Genomic DNA, 21,175 nt, shown 5'->3' on the forward strand with positions numbered 1-21,175 from the left:
ATTTGAAGTTACAAAATGAAAATCGATTTTTTCCAATATATCGAAAATTCCTAGAGATTTTTTATTGAAACTAGACATGTGGTACTTTTATGGCAGGAGCATCTTAGAAAAAAATTATAGTAAAATTGTGACACCCCATAAAAATTATATGGGGGTTTTGTTCCTTTAAACCCCCCAAACTTTTGTGTACGTACCAATTAAATTATTATTGTGGTAGCATTAGTTAAACACAATGTTTTTAAAACTTTTTTACCTCCTAGTACTTTTTCGAAAAGTCAGTTTTTATTGAGATATTTTGAATATGAGTCAAATCCACCACATATTTTTAAATGGTTGAGTACGATTAGGAGACTTGGTAATCGTATGAAAATTTATTTATAATTTACATTTTTAGGCATATTTTGAACCATATTAAAAAAGAAGCCACATCTTAATAAAATGTGCCTTATCGAAAAAATATTAAGAGACAAAAAAGTTTTAGAAACATTGTGTTTAACTAATGGTACCGCAGTAATAGTTTAATTGGAACGCACACAAACATTTGGGGGGTGTAAAGGAATAAAACGTCCATACAATTTTTATGTATACATTTTAAAAAAGAAGCCGCAACTCGATAAAAACTGCCTTATCGAAAAAATACTAAGAGACAAAAAAGTTTTAAAAATAGTGAGTTTAACTAATGGTAGCACAATAATAATTTAATTGGAACGTACACAAAAGTTTGCGGGGTTTAAGGAAACAAAACCACCATAAAATTTTTATGGGGTGCACAAATTTCACTATAATTTTTCTTAAGATGTTCTTGCCATAAGAATGCCACACGTCAACTTTCAATAAAAAATCTCTAAATAGTTTTCGATATATTGGAAACAATCCATTTTCATTTTATAACTTCAAAGGGCTATAACTTTTTTTATGTGCACATTTGTATAAAGGTAAGTTAGGTCTAATCGATGTATTTTTGGTCCCAGAATATGTGATTTAATTTATGACCTCTTTTTTGGTTACACCCTGTATAATAAGTAGAATGGGCTTAGTGTAGAAATATAGTGGAGCATCGCACATCGCCAGGTACTTCGTTACGTTTGAGGACCAAAATAATCATTTTTTTCAGGACGCACCGCACCGCCCTTCGCGCATCGCACATTACTCTGGGCTAATTAGCAAAATTCATGGAAAAGTTATTTACCAGCAATTTTATTGCTGGAATCGAATTATAAGATCCTATATATTAATAATATAGGTATGCAAAGTCCACAGATAGTGTGCTACTTTTTTTATAAACAAAATGGCGCCGACAAATCGTATTTTTTTCATTTATTGCTCTATAACTCCGAAGATTTTAACTTTACAACAAAAACACCCAAAATGAAAATTCACTGCAATTAAATTCTGCATAGAGATATGTTTTTCACGATTTGCTCCGACGAAAATTTTCCTCGAAAAATGCGGGTATTCCTAACAAAAACCATAATTTTCAAATAAAGCTTTAGGTAAGTAATTATTAATCAATAATTAAATAACTTAGTGACATCAAAGATTTCTTGGTATAGATTGTAATTCCAGAAGCCTGTGAAAATTAAACGAATATTTTAGCAACAATTCAATTGTTAATTAACAATTTACGATCGCAATAATAACCAAAATAATCATGATACATTGATCAAACTTATAAAGATTATAAAGATGAGATGCTTGTTTAATATTTTATCAGCAAAATATAAATTTTTCTTTTTTTTTGCATAATCTTTAAATTTTGAAAAAAAAATACTTATAATACGTTGGTCTAATTAGTAAAGTACAAAGAAAGGTCATTTACCAGCAATTTTATTGCTTTAATCGAATTATAAGATCTTATATATTATTAATATAGGTATGCAAAGTCCACAGATAGTGTGCTACTTTTTTTATAAACAAAATGGCGCCGACAAATCGTATTTTTTTCAATTATTGCTCTATAACTCCGAAGATTTTAACTTTACACCCAAAATACTCAAATAAAAATTCACCCCAATTTAATTCGACATAGAGGCATGGTTTTCCCGATTTGCTCGGACGAAAATTTTCCTCGGAAAATGTGGGTTTTCCCAACAAAATCTCGAATATTCAAATAAATTTTTTGGGCCAGTAATCATTTATCAATAATTATATAGCTTGGTGAAATAAAAGCTTTCTTGGTATAGATTATAAATTCAGAAGCCGGTTAAAGTGAAACGAATATTTTAGCAACAATTCAATTGTTAATTAACAATTTACAGTCGCAATAACAACCAAAATAATCATGAGACATTAATCAAACTTAGAAAGGTTATAAAGGTGTGATGCCTATTTAATATTTTGTCGACAAAATATAAATTTTTCATATTTTTGCATAATCTTTAAATGTTTAAAAAATTGTTATAAACAAATTAACATTTCTTAGAAATTGTTTATTATATTCTAATTTTAAAAAATACTTAAAATGCGTATTTCATAGGTCTTGAAAATGAATGCTTTAAAAAAATTTTCCAACCATTTGCAAAAAAGTTAGGAAACAGCAAAATAAATATACGATAGCTCCATTGTTTATAATTTGTTTTAATTGTTTCAAAGCTTAAAAGTGAGTCTATGGTACAATCTAATTACTCACAAAGAATGTCAAAAATTAGTGCAATGGTTATATTTTAATCAAAGATTAAAAATACTTTTTTTTGTAATTTTTAGCGCGAAAGTAGGCTTGATACAGAGCCGGAGATAAAATGTTCACTCGAAGCGACTGACACGCTTAAACTCGCGCGAGTTGTGTATGTGGGCGGGTATAGGCCATTCCACGAACATACGCCTGTTTTGGATTACTTCGACAACGAATATTTTACTGTGCAAAATAAGAAGTACGAAAGTAAATGGCGTTAATAATTATTCCAATAAACAACAACGTAACTTGCAATTTACTTTGGTTCTTTTTATTTTGCACAGTAAATTATTCGTTGTCGAAGTAATCCAAAACAGGCGTATGTTCGTGGAATAGGGTATAGCTACGGTACTGTATTATTCTACTTTCGCGCGTGTAAATTACAAAAAAATATATTTATAATCTTTAATTAAAATATAACCATTAAGCTGATAATCGATATTGTTCTATAAATAATTAGCTTGTACTTTAAACTCACTTCTACGCTTTGAAAGAATTAAAAAAAATTAATAACACCGTAGTAATAGTATGTTTATTTTGCTGTTTCATAACTTTTTTGCAAATGGTTGCAAAAACATTTTAAAGCATTTATGTTCAAGATATTTGAAATGCGCATTTTAGCTATTTTTTAAAATTATAATATAATAAAAACTTTCTGAGAAACATTAATTTGTTTATAACTATTTTTTTAAACATTTAAAGATTATGCAAAAAAATAAAAAATTTATATTTTGTCGACAAAATGTTAAATAGGCATCTCATCTTTATAAGATTTCAAAGTTTGATCAGTGCATCATAATTATTTTGGTTATTATTGCGACCGTAAATTATTAATTAACAATTGAATTGTTGCTAAAATATTCGTTTAGTTTTCACCAGCTTCTGGAACTATAATCTAAACCAAGAAGGCTTTTAAGTCACCAAATTATTTAATTATTAGTAAATAATTACTTATCTAAAACTTTATTTGAAAATTAAAGATTTTGTTGGGAAAACCCACATTTTCCGAGGAAAATTTTCGTCGGAGCAGATCGGGAAAAACACGTCTCTATGCAGAATTTAATCACGGTGAATTTTTATTTGAGTGTTTTTGTTGTAAAGTTAAAATCTTCGGAGTTTTAGAGCAATAATTGAAAACAACACGATTTTCGGGCGCCATTTTGTTTATAAAAAAAGTAGCACACTATCTGAGGACTTTGCATACCTATATTATTAATATATAGGATCTTATAATTCGATTCCAGCAATAAAATTGCTGGTAAATAACTTTTCCCAAAAATGGCCTATTCTCCGATAATCAGCCCAGACTACATAGCTGGGTACCAATTCCTCGCCTACGTAAATTGAGCTAGCTTTTTCTGATCGTCGCACAGTGATTGTTTTATAGAGATGGATAAAGATAAATGAATTAGTTGTGTGTTTATACTTGTACCAATTTGCAGCATAAAAGCAAATGTCCACAATAGTTTGGTTTTAACAAAATTGTGGAAATCAAGAAAGGAAAGAAGTAAATTCGCTGTAGTAAGTTCGGTTCATATTAGATGATGCACCGCCATTTTCGTTTGTTCTTTGCAAAAACACCTTTTCTTAAAATTAGAATTTTCATTAAAATAATTTCCTAGGGAATTTTTCTAGGCACCCAGTGCCTAGAGTGCCAGTGTCATAAGTTCGAGTATCCGGAGTACTCAATTGTTGCAGTACACCATCGGGAACTACCATCTGACTCCTCCCTAAGAAGATGTCGAGCTGTAAATAACCTAGGACAGCACCGAAAGAAGCCTGCAGACCACCAGCTAAGTTTCTTAATAAAATCTGTCACCTGTCTGTCACCAGAGATAGATTATTTTTATATAAAGTAACTTTATAAATACTAAAATGTAAATATTGAATGGTATTGCGTTTGAACCGTATGTACAGAGAATCCAGAGGAGTAGGATACAAGGATCCACAAAAATCAAATGTTCGCCGTGTTGATGTTGACGATGTAACGGTGTTGACGTGATAACAACGCTTGCTACGTCCGATGTAACGATGATGCAGAGGAAAACGACGACGTAATTAACAAAAAAAAAAAAAAAAAGAATAAATATGCGGTGTAAGGTGCGTCAATACGGCCACTATGCGATGTGCCGTGCGCATCGATAGGCACGAACGGTTGTAGCTGTATCCTTTATTACGAACCCTCAAGAAGTTGACCATGACCATACCTCGCTGGTATCTGGACATTGCCCAGTGGGCAATTCATTTTTATTTTGAAATAAATCTACAGACACATCAAGATTTACATAAATCTGTCTTAACAATATGTCATTAGAAGATATATTTCCGACTTAAAGATGCAGTTGATCTCCGTTACTATTTTTTTAATCTTTACTAACTAGTTTAACTTTTAGCTAGCTATTAACTATTTTATAAAAATAATAGCTTTAACTATTATTTTTTCTTGTTATGTATGAATTAGAAATAAAAGTCCTTTTAAAATCCGCAAAAATATACAGGCTGTCCCATTTAAATTAAATAGGTTGAGAATATTTCCGATATAACTGGAGCTAGTAAGAAAAAATATGGCGTCAGATACACTCTGTGTCATTGTACCTACTTGCATCTACAGTTTCATAACTGGCATCTTTTTTGTATCATACTTATTTATAAGATATTTAGTTTGTTTCATACTTTCATTCTAACCCTGCATTATAGTCAATAAAGCTCGTGAATAGTGCGAAAATAATTATAAGTATTTTTTTGGGAAATTATCTGTTAATTTTAAATACAGGAGCAAGGTTATCTACATAATAGAATAGTTTAATTCTACTGATAAATATCTGTGTCAAAAATATGTACATACTTATATCTTCTTTTTATCTCTACCTGAAAATATTTTGTTACGCTCTTCTAATCATTTGGTGAATTTAATCCTGTCGCCAGGTGGGTACAACGGTCTCCTTTATTCAGATGGACTTACCCAAGTGTTTTTTATGTATTTTGACCCTTAGAACACGAATTTTTTGGGTAATAGTTGATCCGGATGGCAATAAGATTGTTATAGACAAAGAACTTGAGAAATTACATAACAGCGATTTTTCGCAAAACAAGACATTTTTTTGAATTTTTTTTTTGTGTCATTCTAAGCAAAAAATGTTCTTACAAGTTTTTTCTGTAGGATGCATAGTTTTCGAGATAAACGCAGTTGAACTTTAAAAAAAGTTATTGAAAAATTGCAATATTTGAACCCGAATAACTTTTGATTAAAAAATAAAATAGCAAGTTCAAGTAAAATTTTACCGGTTGTTTTTTGAGATATGATATGATATAACTGAAGATATAGCTATTATTATATTACTTGCTATTCTAGAGCATCTAGAGCAATTCTATGAGTTGTTGATAAAGTCACTTAAACGACTTAAAAAAGAAGATATAACTATTATTATGGGTGACTTCAATGCGAAAATTGGTAAAGGGAGAAGCGGTGAATTCATAGGTGATTTTGGTCTAGGACAGAGAAATGAAAGGGGAGACAGATTAAATCTGTTTGTAGAAGAAGAAGAATTTGCAATACTAAAAAAATTCTTTAAACTACCACCAAGACGCTGGTCCACCTGGATCTTCCCGCAAGATCAACCAGGAAACGTAATACGGAATCAAATTGACTACATAATGGTGAACAAGAGATTCCGTAATAGATGCCTATCGGCATCCACTGTATTGCAAGAAAAGTTGAGTCTAACATTCCACATAATGCACAAAAAATTTTAAGAGGATTGGTCAATTAGTTTAAATTTTATTCAATTTGTTTATCGCAAAGAGGTTTTTTTGCCATGTTATTGTTCAGAAAATAATAATGACATAACAATTCTATGGAAACCACATGCAAGAAGAATAGTTATATATTCAAAATGTTGAAAAAAATCATTTAAAAATCGTTTTTATCACTCCGAAAAAAGTTTAATAAAACAGAGTCATTTTTGGCTTTAAAACAATTTGAACAGCTTTGTTAATGTTGACTATAGAGTAAATCTACTTTACGATTTCAAAAGCTGATTATTTTACACGAATTTTCTGAGAAAAACTTTTTGCCTAGGTTAATTAGGCTCAAAGTTAGCCACTTTTATTATTTAATTCGCAGTTACTTCTATATACATCAAATTCTCCTGTAACAGTGTTAGTTACCATACTACTCTGAAATGGCTTGGCAGATTTTTATGAAATTTTACACGTATATTCTATAAGATGAAGAAGAGGTTAAAATCTATTTTTTATACCCATAAGGTATAAGGGGGGTTGCCCCCTGACATTTTTTTTTATTTTTTTGGACAAAATTATCTACCTTAATTTTATATGATGTAGAATTAAAAAATACATACAACCCTTAATTTTCACTCTTTTATCACCAACCCCTATTTGTTAACAGCCATCTATATATTTACATCTATAAAATTCTCCTGTCACCGTGTTACTTTCCATACTCCTCCGAGACAGCATGACCGATTTTTATGAAATTATATATGTATATTCGGTAGGTCTTAGAACCGGTCGTAATCTATTTTTCATATCCCTGAGTGATAAGGGGAGTTCCCCCTAACATTTTGTAATGTTAGGTGAGGGTGTGTGTACATAACGTACTCTATAAGACTACGAGTACATACAAATTTAAAAAATTATTATCAAAATCCATCAACAAGCTCCGGCGATATTAATCGCAGAATATGTTTGCAGAATCAGTTTCATTTTTTCAGTGCACGGATTTTAATAATTCCCCTAAACCGACCACGAATTAATTCCGTTCGGACACCATTTTTAAAACTTTATTAACCATTCTGTTGAGGTTCAAAGTTTACCCAAACTTTTACACATAAACTATATATCTTCAACTTCAAAATAGCTCTAGTTAGGTTGCTTAATTGTTATAAACAAAGTAGCCGTCAATTAAATAAACTTCAAAAGTGGCTAACTTTGACCGTAATTAACCTAGGCAAAAAGTTTTTCTTTGAAAATTCTTATAAAAAATACCAGTTTTTCAAATCCTATTGTAGTTTTAGCCTACAGTCAATATTAACAATGTTATTCAAATTGTTTATAAGCCAAAAATCACTCTATTTTAGTAAAATGTTTTCTAAGTGATAAAAATGACTTTTCAATGATATTTTAAACGCTTTAAAAATATGACTATTCTTCTTTCACATTGTTTTTACAGAATTGGTATATCATTATTATTTTCTGAACAATAACATTGCGAAAAAAAGCTCTTTGCGATAAACAAATTGAATAAAATTTAAACTAATTGACGAATCGTCTTAAAATTTTTTGTGCATTGTGTGGACTGTTTGACTCAACTTTTCGTGCAATATTAAAGTCTTAAATTCATTTTCGCAAAAGTTGTAGCAAATTTTTTATTTTCGAAATTTTAGTTTTGTTTTGTAATATCCGAAGCAACAAATGATGGGACCAAAATTCAAAAAGCGCTATTTTAAACCTTGGCTCCTCGACAAAAGAAAAATATTATAAATAAGATATTTAGTTGCCCTATTTTTACCTGTAGCGATTTAAACGAAAAAACTTCAATTTTTGACCATTATTTGTTAATAATTAAATTTCTCGTCCAAACTGTGACGGGCATTTTTGTATTTATAATGTATTAGATATATAGTACCCAAAAAACCCATTTGCAATCTGACTGCTCAAGTGTCCCGAACATCTATTCTAGTTCTATTTTGAACTTTTTGGTATCTTCACGAAGTCGTACACAAGCCGTACCAGTTTCGTAGATGCTCTAAATCAATGCAATATAGCGGTACTCAATGCGGTAGTCCGTCAATGCTCAAAGTACTTTATGATGATCTATAGTGTCAAACGCCTTTTCATAGTCTACAAGTATAAGAAAGACAGGCTTGTTATATTCTGTGCGCTTTTCTATGCGTTCTATTTAAAAGTTGGCAAATATTTTTCCATCCTTCAGGCATTTTGGGCGCAGAACCTTTAAACTTTTATTTTTATCAATTACTTGAGCTTTGTGTTTGGTGCTATAATTTCTGATATCTTTTCGAATTGATTTTGACATATATGTGTTTTTGTTTAACAGTAATTGTTAGAAAATTATCCGGGTATTTGTCTTTCAATAAATTTATACAGGGGAACCTCGATAAGTCGGATTATTCGGGATCGCGGCCAATTCGGGCTATCAAAAATCCGGGTTAGCCGGAGAATATGGTAAAAATTAACGAAATACATATAAATAATAAATAAATACACATTATAATTGCAAAATAATAAAATACATATGCACAGTACATCTAAATTACGTCAGTTGTATACAGTATCATTGTTCATCATTTGTATACAGTATTGTCTATTTCTGGGTAAAAAACTCAGTCAAAGTGAAAAAATGTTGTTTTGTCTGATGAAAAGAGGTCCGGGTTAGCCGAACTTCCGGGTAATCGGAGGCCGACTTATTGGGGTTCCACTGTACTATATTTTTTCCTCTTTTCTTAACCCTAGAAGGACCAAAGAGGGTTAAAAAGTATCCACAACATTGCATTACATCAGATTTTCTAAACACCTTTGTTCCTAAAAATCTCAAATAATTAGTAGTTGTCGGCGTACTACCGTCATATTAGATGGCATAATTAGCATTTCTATAATTTAATTCATTTCCTCATACTTTTATAAAAACTTGACAGTGGACTATAAATAATCCCCTTGAATACCTTCAACACCATCCCAAAACAGGGCCGCGTTTAGGTCAATTGACGCCCTAGACAACTCTCTAGTAGCCGCCCTTCAAAAATGTACCATTTTTGCGAAAAAAAAAAAATTGCAGATATATCTATTTAAATAAGAATACATTAAAAATGGATTTAAACTACGATGTTTATATACCTCTAACAGAAAAAACTGTCATTCCAGTTCGATCACATCAGAGACTTCTTTTCGAAAAAAGACTTTTTTTCTTAACAAAATCGACAAATTGTTAACACGTTCTTGCGTCATACTTGATGGGAATTTTTTTTTTTTAATTATTGACATTTTCGAAAATGATCTTTCAGCAGACACTTTGGCAACTGGGATGCACAAATAAATGTGCGAAGCAATGTCAAAATTAGGGAAAATATCTTTCAATCCACTTAGTGCAGTCACTGAAGGTTTCACCTCCGATTTCGTTGAACATCCATCGATTTTCATGAAAATTGGTGAGTAGTTAGAGGATACCTCAAGAAACAAAGGTGACATGATGCCAACTTGCGCTTTTACCGTGGTGGTGGATGCCACCCCTTATCGGGGGTGAAAATTATTATTTTTTAAATAATACCATAAATCGATACAGAGACAAATACTAAGCAAAATTTGTTATATGTATAAAGTTATTAATATAAATCAATACTTTTTAAGTTATTAAAGATCAAAGATTTTATTTTTTTCGTAAAAAATGCATGTTTTAAAGCAGTTTTCCCCGTATAACTCAAAAGCTATAAGCTTTAACAAAAAAGTTATTAAAAAATAAAACGGGATAATACCCGAAGGTTGGCTGTATACCATCTAGTTAAATAAAATTAACATGAAGTAAAACTCCCTAGTGTAGTTGGTATATTCTCCCTAAATATACCAACTACACTAGGGAGTTTTACTTCATGTTAATTTTATTTAAAAAAGTTATTATTAAAAAAATTGAAGATAATAAAAAACTGAATACACACCTCACTTAAAGAACTAAACGAATGTTAATTCAAAGTGAGTTATAGGTAATTGAATGTATATTTTTTTCGATAAGTACTCAAATCTAAGTATTCAAGCTTAAATAACGGGAAAACGATGCATTTTATAAAATATACCTGCTAAACACCTGTCGAAGTACCTATCAAATAAGTTCTAGTAGAAGTTAATAACATCACAATTAAGCAAGTTATGATAAAAATAGGAGAACCCTTTAGAATTTTTTAGGAAACATTGAAAAATAAAACAAACGCCATTTCCACCAAAATTAAAATGTATAGTAATCCTTAGAAGAATTTATTTATATCAGCATAAGTAATGATTTTAACAATAATTTTGACCGGTTTAGAGTGCATATTTTTTAAAAAAAGATAGAATTTAAAAAAATCAGAATTTTTAAAATTCACATTCAGCTTTAAAATTGTAATTTTCATTTTCTTCTTATAATAACTCCAAAAATACTTAATATACGTAAAAAGTGGTACATATATGTATAACCAAATTTTAGTTTTTTCTATATCAAATATTTTACCTTTTTACTATTTCTGTAAAAGTAAACTATAACAATAACCGAGATCCAAAACGAGAAAAGTTTAAACTTAAATTTTGCTGCGAGAACCATGTAACCGGGGCCATTTAACCTTTTATTTTTAAAAAAGTAAGGGGTTTAAAAGATTAAATTCAACGTGGTTTAATAGCCATTAAAATTGACTTTCAAATGGTTTTTAGACAAACCTAATATCGCAAAAACTACCGGAGTTATTTAAAAAAAAAAACAATAACTTTTTTGGAAAAATTTTTAAAAGATAAATTTTGAAAAATATTTTGTGCATAAATTTTAATGCTATCAACTTGTTCGGGGGCTCATTTGATAGATATTTTTTTAGTAATTTGACAAATGTTTAATAAGGTTATGTTATAAAATGCATTATTTTCCCGTTATTTAAGCTTGAATACTTAGATTTGGGTACTCGCCGGAAAAATATACATTCAATTACATATATCTCACTTTTAGTTAACATTAAAAGACTTTTCCAGTAAGGAGCTTATTTTATTTTTTATTAGCTTTAATTTTGGTAATAATAGCTTTTTTGCAAAATCTTATAGTTTTTGAGTTATTTATGAAAAAGCGGTTGAAACATGCATTTCTCTCACGAAAAATTAAAGTCTTTGATCTTTAATAACTCAAAAAGTTTTGAATTATTTTAATAATTTTGTGTAACAAATTTTGCTTATAGTCCATTCTTTGACGGTTTTTGCGGTAAATTTTAAAGAACCGCTTGGATTGACTTGAAATTTGGCATACATATAGATAATATGTCAAAGAAAAAAAGTGATATTGTGCCGATGTGTGCTTTTGCTCTGGGGGTGGGTACCACCCCTTCTCGGGGGTGGAAATATGTAACCTCAAAATAACTCGGAAATTAATAGATATTTCAATTCTGAGTAAAAAATCTTATATACGACTTTTTCGGTAAATTGATATTTAGCAAGTTATTCACGATCGAAATTGATGATTTCCTACATGAAAAATGCATGTTTTTGAGTGGATTTTCAAAAATATCTCTAAAATTATGCATTTTTACGAAAAAGTCATTATAATCAAAAAGAAACCTATTAAATGAGTGAATGGAGTGGTGTTCTTTAAATTATTATAGGAATAACACAACCTAAGTTACAGCCTACTTAAAATCGGGGTTTTTTCGAATTAACCTTGAATCAAAAATTTTATCATTAAATAACGCAAGAAATAGAGATTTTTAGAAAAATATTATGGAAACATCTTTAAATACTTTACTGATGCCTTTAAAAGGTGGTATGATAAAAGTGATTTGGATAAAAAATGGCTGAGTTATTACAAAAACAAAACAATTATGTCGTTGAAAAATCAAAAGAGTAATTACTTAAATTGGTAAATTTTCCACAAATATAAAAATTAACATTATTCCATACACAATTGGGTTTATTTATAGCCTGACTACGCGTTCTGAGATTTTAAGCAGTTTAAAGTGCTTAGGTTTGAAAAAAATTTCAATTCAGTATTAAATTATTTTTTGATAATTTATAAATGTTTTCAATTTTTCCAAAATTACTTGAAAACTAAAAGAAATCTGAAAAATATATATCAATACTAAAATGTAGTATTTTTCATACTAAAACTTATTCAGTTTTTTCAATGTCTCTATGGTAAACACTGAGTGAGATATTTATATTTTAAATTTGCACGTAAGTGTGAGAAGCAGTTTTCTAAGCTCTTTGAATCGCATGCTTTAAAAATCAAAGACCTCCAGAAAGTCCAGCTTCTGTATACTTTTAGCACTTACAATTCCCCATAAAATAAGCTTTGGAACAATGAAATAGCTTGAAAATTGCAGAAGGTTATCGTTAAAAAACCATATTGAAACTTATGTCGAACACTTTTTAAGCGTTGATATACTCGTATTTTATTTTTTTTTTCATGAAAAAGGCGCATCGTATGAAAAAAAGCGAAGATATATTTTCTGCTATAAATTAAATAAGTAACTCAAAAATGCTTTTTAATTTGAAATACCTCAGTGGTGTACTATTTTTTTTTTAATTCAGACTAGTAGCTGTATTCGCGCCAATGGTGAATATAAAATTCTTAATAGTAAGTCTGTCAATAAATGCGTAATAACTACCTCTTAAAACCCACCAAATTTATTTCATTTGCATATCTCAACCGGTTTTAGAGCAATCAATAAATCTTCACTTTGCAAGAGAAATCTCAACACCCTGTATCTTGGAACTTCATTAGCTACGACACTGGTTCTACTAGGTCTCCAAACTTCATACATACACAAATTTTTTCAGTTTTTCATAATCTATATTTCTGCTCGGAATATTTTTTCGATAAAATACTTACTTTTTGAGTTATTTGCGAAAAACCGTCTAACAACGTGGTTCTTTTGAAAAATGAACATATTCACTCGCAAATAACTCGAAAAGTATTGACTTAGTGAAAAAACTTTATAGAACAAAAGTTGCTTAGAATTAGTCAGTTTATCCATTTTCGGACTTATTTTGGACCTATATTTTTTCACCCCCGAGAAAGGGTGAAAATCACCCCCAGGGCAAAAGTACACATCGGTACTACATATATCACTTTTTTTCCTTAACTTATTAGCTATGTGAATGCCAAATTTCATGTCAACCCAAGGGGTTGTTTAAAATTCACAGGATTTGCAATATTTTAACGTGAGTGAATGATCTAATAAATCTATTTGTAGGGGTAATTTATAAGGGTTGAAAATATTAAATACTTAATAAACAAATTGCAAACATAAAATAAAGTTTAGATCACTACAAAATACATTATTACTTAATTTAAAGTTACAAAATATTTTTTAAACAAATTCTTATTTAGAGGGTAGTGTTTAAGGGTTTAAAAATAGTTATAAACTATAAAATACATTTCAATATAAGAAACAATCAAATTCCTATATTTAACATACTATTTAACGTACCTACACATAATTTAGATTTAAATAACGCTTATATCGGCTGTTTATAATTTTTGGTAAAAAACGGTAGTTTTCACCCCTTAAAAATAAAAAGCAAACATTGTAGTCATATCACTTTTGAAGAGAAGGATAAGATGAGCTTATTTGCAAAATTTCTTCTAAATTGTAGCGGTTCTTTAGAATTTAGAGGTCTTGCAATATTTTTACCGTTAACGAACGGACTATTAGAATTTGTCCCTCTATCGAATTCTGGGGATATTTTTAATAAAATAATTTTCACCCGGAAGGGGTGGCATCCACCCCGGGGTAAAAGCGCGACACCATGTCACTTTTGTTTCTTGAGATATCCTCTAACCACTCATCAATTTTCATGAAAATCGATCTAGGTTCAACGAAATCGGAAGTAATAGCTCATATTCACCTTCAGTGACTGCAGTAACTCTTCTTTAGATATTAAGATATGTCAATTATTGGTGATTTAATTGTTGTATCCAAATGACCCTTCACGTGAATGCATTCAGGTATTAATGATGTATCTTGGTCGTCTTTATTTTGTATCAGATTTTCAGCTTCTTTAATAATTTCTTCATTGCCTAATTTTGGCAAATCTGTTAATAACACGAAAACGTTGATAAATAAGTCGATAAGATTCCAGACGTCTATTCAGGTCTCTTATCAGAGTGTCGATTATAATATAGAATGTGTGGAATTTCATCTAATCACTAGCTGAAAAATTTAGTTGATCATCAAATTGAATTTTTCTTTTTCTCCTTCGTATTTCTTTATATGTTTTATTTGAGCACAATTTTTTAGCTTCCTTGCGGTAAAGTAATTTGAAAGAGCTTCATACTTTTTAATGACAGAAGCCAGATCCATAATTTTTGTATACAAATATTTTTTGTACAGTATTTTTGCCGCCCTCTCATAATGTGCTGCCCTAGGCAACTGCCTATATTGCCTAATGGATAAAGTGGCCCTGTCCCAAAATGGAAATAGACGATATCATTCATGCGTCAAATTAGCGAAATTTAAAAGAAAAAAGGCCAATATAGGCAAAAACAACCATAGTTTGTTCAAAATTCATGTATATGCGGTAAGCACAGCAAGAAGTCAAAAATGTTTCTTTATCCTACGATGATGCCAATTCCACTGAAGCCGAATACTCCGGGTAAATTATAAATTCGCTTTTTTCAACTGTTCCATTAAAGTATAGGAATAATTTAAAGGTGTTATTTTTTGATTAGTTTAAATAAAGAAGCACGTTTTTGATTAATTTATGTGTGGAATTTATTGACCCTCCTTGATCCTCGCTGTTTCTTGTAAAATGTTGGTCCTGCGAGGGTTAATCGTTATATTTTGTTTGATATTTTTCAATCTCATTTTTTATATAACCCTGTACTGGTAAATGAAGATAAAGTTCTTAAATACTGAAATATTTCACGAAATTATCTTCTAATTTAAACTAGAGCAAGGTTAATTATATATAACAGAGTAGTTATATTGTACTGATAAATATCTGATGCATTATTATGTATATAATGGTATCATCTCCTTATCTCTATCTGAAAATATTTCGATTATTTTGTTATGCATTTCTAATGATTTGCGAATTTTCTAAAACCGGACCTGCTTTACACTTTTATAAAACATAATTGCACTAACCTCGACACTTAGTCACATCCTAGTGTTCTGTTGTACACATACAATTTGTAGCAATGGAACGAGTTAAAAACTTTGAAGAACTAATCAGGGATTACATCGGCCCTAACAAAACTATAGTGGAAGCCAAAACCGGTGACTTAACAGCGCCTGGAGAAAACTATTTAAGTGACATGATCAAAATCGATCTAATTTTAAAAGACACCGTTACTAATAAGACTGAAGATTTAAATGTGGTAGCAAAATTGGTAACTGATAACCATGTGATGGGGCCCACGTCTGATCTGACCAAAGCCGAAGTATATTTCTACAAAGTTGTTGTTCCTGCCATCAAGTCCTTCCATAAAAAGTACAGTTTACCGTATCCTTCATTTTATCCAGATTATATAGGAGGCAGAATTAATTTGACAGGGGAAGTTGATAAGGCTGATAAAGATGCTGTTCTTGTTTTGGAAAATTTAGTAACAAAAGGTAAGATTCATTTAATACTAATTAGTTATATTGGTTATTTTTCACCTGTTTTAAAGATATTTTATAAGAAATATACAAGTAGTAAAATATTTAGGATCTTGCTGCTGTTTTTTCTATAAAAATAATTAAATGTATATGTATTAACAAATCGAAAAGTAATACTGTATTATTTGAGGACAGTAACGGATCTAGACATTTTGCCTTAGGGGGAGAGGGACTTTCAATAAAACACCATTTAAAAGACAAAAAAGGTAAACCAAAAGTAATAACACATTACATGTATCAAGTTCTTTTAATTTTACTAACTAGCGGGTTTATTGCATTTGTTTTGTCTGTCTACGGTTTAAGTTTTATGTCAGCTAAAATATTTTTGTACTTCTTCTTTCTCTTCTTTTTGTGTAGACATGTCTTTGTATGTTTTTTCAATATTTCTCCAGTAAGTTATCATTCAACTATTTTCGTGATTTTCATACTGGTCGTCTTCCTATTGGAGAACCACCTCTCGCCGTCTACCCTATTTGTTGGCATTCGGCTTATGTGGTCGTTCCACTCTACTCCCAGCGTTGCCACATTTTATTTAGAAAATCTACTGTAAGTTCAGCTAAAATCTACTAAAATCTATTAAATCAAAAACTAAAATATACTATACTAAAAAACTTTATAAACGTATTTGTATATAATTAATTAACTTTTTATAATATACTTTATTAATCAATGTACTTAATTAACTTTTTATAATAAAAACAACAGCTAACTTAACTAGAAATTAATATATTATTATGAATGTTTGTAAAAAAAACCAAACTTTTTTACATTTTGACAGGGAAACAAAATGAACTACATATACCTAATTAATTTTTATCAGTTTTAATTTGATATTTTTATTTCGGAAATTCGCTTGGGGTAGTTAGGATTATTTAGGTTAGTGAGGGCTATAAAAACTAACTTGTGACTGACTGAATCACTAAGGGCCGGTTATTCGAACGCTAATCAACAATGATCACTATCAAATATTTAATTACTGTCAAAACTGTCAATGTCAACTTTGGTTGGGTTACTAAAAACATAATTGATTACAATTCTGAGACTATAATCAATTAATATAACAATAATTATTGACATAATTGATAATAAATCTCATAATTTTAATCAATTATGTTTTCAGCAACCCAAACAAAGTTGACATTGACAGTTTGGTGACAGTAATTAAATATTTGATAATGATAATTGTTGATTAGCGTTCGAACAACCGGCCCTAATTTGTATGCCAAAAAAATATAATATTTGTATAAATATAATAATTTTGCCATACATTGATTTTCACATCTGCATGTCTGGATAAAATTTGGTACAGTTCCCAACAAATCCTTCGCATTTTACATTAGAAACAGGTAAACACAACATTTTGTGCACATTTACATAATATGTTTAGTTAGTTATTTTGGTTTTCCGTCGTTAGCTTCTAATAGGCTCACCGAATGCCAGAATTCTTTAATATCACTCGAAATACTACTTGCAGTACTGCTTGAAACGAGCAAGTTTGTTACACCAGAATCCAGTTTCATTTCTCTGTATTACTGTATTCATTAAAGCGGATCCACATCAATAAAAATTTATGTGTGTGTGTTGTATTTTAAAATTCATAAAAATATTTGCGGCACATATTTAAATCTGGTCAAGTATTTTTACGACGTAAATATTTATTTGGTGTGTTGCACCGCCTAATCCACTTAGCGACAAGTGGATAATCAAGTCCGCACTAACATCGCTGTGCGGCGAAAATTTCTTTAAAGTCGACTGGAAAACCCGACAGCACGACCGATAGCGTGTGTTGTTCGTCACGAAAATATTGCATAAATCCTTGCGACGCACAGTCCACATCAACAAAAATTTCAACGCACACTAGAGCAAATTTGTGTCAAATACAACATAAATTTTTATTGATGTGGATCTGGCTTTATCTACTTCCTGAATCTTATTTTCGGTAATGACCTTAGGAAATTATAACAAAATGTCTGAAAATTAATTTAAAAATACGGTAGATACTATCAAGAAGCAAATTTTATTTTAGTTATAACAAAATGTTGAAATCTACTAAAAAATATTGCCTACTAGAATTTTTTTAAAAATATCAAAAATCTACAAAAAAAGTAGAAATCTACTAAATGTGGAAACGCTGTCTACTCCTCTGTTTCTTACCCAATAATTAATGTTGTCCACCTTACATATCCGTCGTATACCTGCACATCTAGCTCTATCCCATAGAGCGTTACCGTCAATTTTTCGAGGGGGTTTCATTTCTGCTATCTCTAACACTTATTTACTTTATTTAATATTTTATATACTGTATAATTAATTGATTGGTTGACTTACCTGTTAAGGAGGGACAATCATAATTGTCCTATCTTACATTTCGAACATTTGTACTTATGGTAGTAGTGGTCTTTTCGGGCCGCTGATCACAGTTTAAAGAAGCAGAAGAAGAAAAAGAAGATTATTAAGCTTCTTGATAAGTGACGTCCGCGTATCACTGTTTTTTTTTTTTTTTTTATTTTATTTTTATCGCACAAGACATGGGTGGGTTCAAAAGAATCAATGGGGGGGAGCGTACAAATGTTCGAAATGTAAGATAGGACAATTATGATTGTCCCTCCTTAACAGGTAAGTCAACCAATCAATTAATTGTCCTTCACATAACATTTCGAACATTTGTACTTATGGTAGGCTGTTGAAAGATTAAACAATATTGTGCGATAAATAAACAAAAGTACATTGCAATCCAAAAATGAATAGTACTTAGCAATTTTTTTTTTGTTTTAGAAACTTTACACAAAATATATACATATGTATACCTATCTAATATATTAGAGCAATTATTAATTAAGATTCATGTTTATATTTTAATTATATGAGATGTGTACTTTCAACCAGGTACAAATAAACATAATAAGAAAATTAATGTTCTTACTAATATTAGTAACCTACACATGTAATATAATTACAATTACATACAATTACATGGACTCACCAGACAATACGGTTTTGCAAAGAGTCCGTAATCTTTTGCTAGAGGTTTATTATAAAAATATTGAATACTTGAGAATTTTCTGTCCATCTCGCCGTCTCTCTAATATCTTCTATAATCCAGTTCTAACTCCCGCTGAGGTAGATGCATGTCTAACACTATACACTTTAAAAATATTAGTGTCTATATTTTTAATTTAAAAAAAATGTTATATCTATCTACTCAACGCCTGGGTAGATGTTGCTTTATACGTCTCTTTTTTTTTTGTTTTTAGTTATAAACAAATTGTCTTCCGATTGAGGACGAATGTTTTAGAAATCTCTAAACACTCTCAACTGTGTTTTTTGTTTTAAATAGGTTGATATTTGTTTATTTATTATTATTATTATTTTTTTTTTTTTTTTGGGGAAGTCTTTATCCTATGTTATATCAAAATGTCAATTTTATCTTGATCCATGAAAATATTCTGAATTTTTATTAGGTACAGGGTTTGCAACCTCTGAATTGAAGTGAGTGTAATCAACATTACAAGTTTGTAAGTAAGATCTTTCAGGGAAAGGCTTGTGAGACGAAATAATGTTTCTAAATAAAGTAATACTGGTAGAGGGTCCCAAGTTAATTAATATTTGGGCAATTAAGGTTTGAGGTTATATATACATTTGTAAAAAAAATTAAAAATGTTTTTATAATATTCTAGGATATCTTCTATCAACGCCAATGCAGCACTGTGAATGTTAATACGAGCTATAATTATAATCCGGTTCTACGATAGATTTAATAAAATTAAAATTTGATAATTCATAAGCAAAATGGTTATTATTTTATACTAAACCGTCACCATCTCTCGAAAACTGTATCATACAGATTTAGTGATTTATTGTAATAGATGGGATGGAATCCTCAGGAATGGCTTTTCTTAAAAAGCTTGCCTGACAAGAATATGGAAACCCAAAAGATGTCCTGGATATAAAACCCCAAAAAAAAATTCTAGATTAAATTTTTATTAGGTCCATAATTATCTTTTTGGTTGTGTAAGGTATGGTGGTCAAAGGTTGTGTACCAACCAAAAAGAATTAAGGCATTGGCTTTCTCTGATCCGGGGTCAGGGTTCAAAATTACATACCTTGCACATTTTTTTTTTTTTTTAGGATATGTGGCAAACATATCGATTTCTGGAATAAGAAGCTGCTCAAAAATTATAGTAACACAATTATCACTTAAAGAATACCTACTCTGTTTCTATTTTTAAAGATCTTGATTACAAGTCAGGCAAAAGCATTTTTTTTTACTGTTATAGATGCAAAAATAATTTTTAAATTCCTATTTTCACAGAATTATTAAACTTATCTGCAAATGTTGAGTACTGTACACTACCCATCTTGTTAATGCAAGACACAGCTGTTGCGTTATTTATTCCTAGCAAAATGTTACAATTCCTATATTCGTTGAAAAAGGATTTCAAGCCACTATATGCTGCTAGTAACTGAAGTACATTTATATGTAGTTGTTGTTCATGACTCCAAAAACCATGAGTTTTGTTATCAATGCAGCATACCCGCCATGCTAAAAGATATAAATATGCATCGCAAAATATTTCAAGTACATAATTGGATTATTTTATATTTTGCTCACTAATTGGTATGTTATTTAACCACCAATTGTAATCATTTTTAAGTATTTAGGTATGGTCATTTTAGTGTTATAACTATTAGTTTAAGAAAGAGGCTACTTTTCTTTTGTATTTATTTATATATTGTTTTTTTTTTTTATAATTTTCCATATTTAACTTCCATAACTGGACGAACTGTTACAAACTGACCGATTAAGGCTGCAAATGATCTTATTTTACATGTACTTTTATTTTTGATGTTCTGAATACTATTAGATTTTTTTTTTGTCAGCAGGTGCAAAATATATCAGGTTCGAATCAAACGTAAAACCAAGAAAAGTTATATTTTGTGGGGGTGAAAGTATACTTTTCCTTTTTTTTATTTATAGTAAATCCCAAGCAGAAAAAATAGAAAATGTTTAAACAATATTTTCTTTACATTTTAAATATGATTTTGAAATTGGTAAATGGTCCTCTAAAAAATTGACGAAAGTAAAGCCTCCTGTTATTAGATTATTTAGGGCTGGTTTTAAAGTTTTTGTAAATATAAAAGC

The 21,175-nt window shown here is 29.9% G+C and overlaps 2 protein-coding genes across 2 annotated transcripts in view; one reads left to right on the forward strand and one right to left on the reverse strand.

Annotated features, from left to right (window-relative positions):
- The window catches only part of LOC114348105 (uncharacterized), a 300,717-nt gene that overhangs the window by 133,049 nt on the left and 146,493 nt on the right, over positions 1-21,175 (reverse strand). The window lies entirely within an intron of this gene.
- The window catches only part of LOC114325692 (uncharacterized), a 357,661-nt gene that overhangs the window by 61,476 nt on the left and 275,010 nt on the right, over positions 1-21,175 (forward strand). Inside the window, exon 4 of the mRNA XM_050657110.1 lies at positions 15,543-15,987. Coding sequence (XP_050513067.1) covers positions 15,543-15,987 — 445 coding nt within the window. The remainder of the gene's footprint in view (positions 1-15,542; positions 15,988-21,175) is intronic.

Source organism: Diabrotica virgifera, chromosome 7 (assembly GCF_917563875.1).
Source record: "Diabrotica virgifera virgifera chromosome 7, PGI_DIABVI_V3a".
NCBI lineage: Eukaryota > Metazoa > Arthropoda > Insecta > Coleoptera > Chrysomelidae > Diabrotica > Diabrotica virgifera.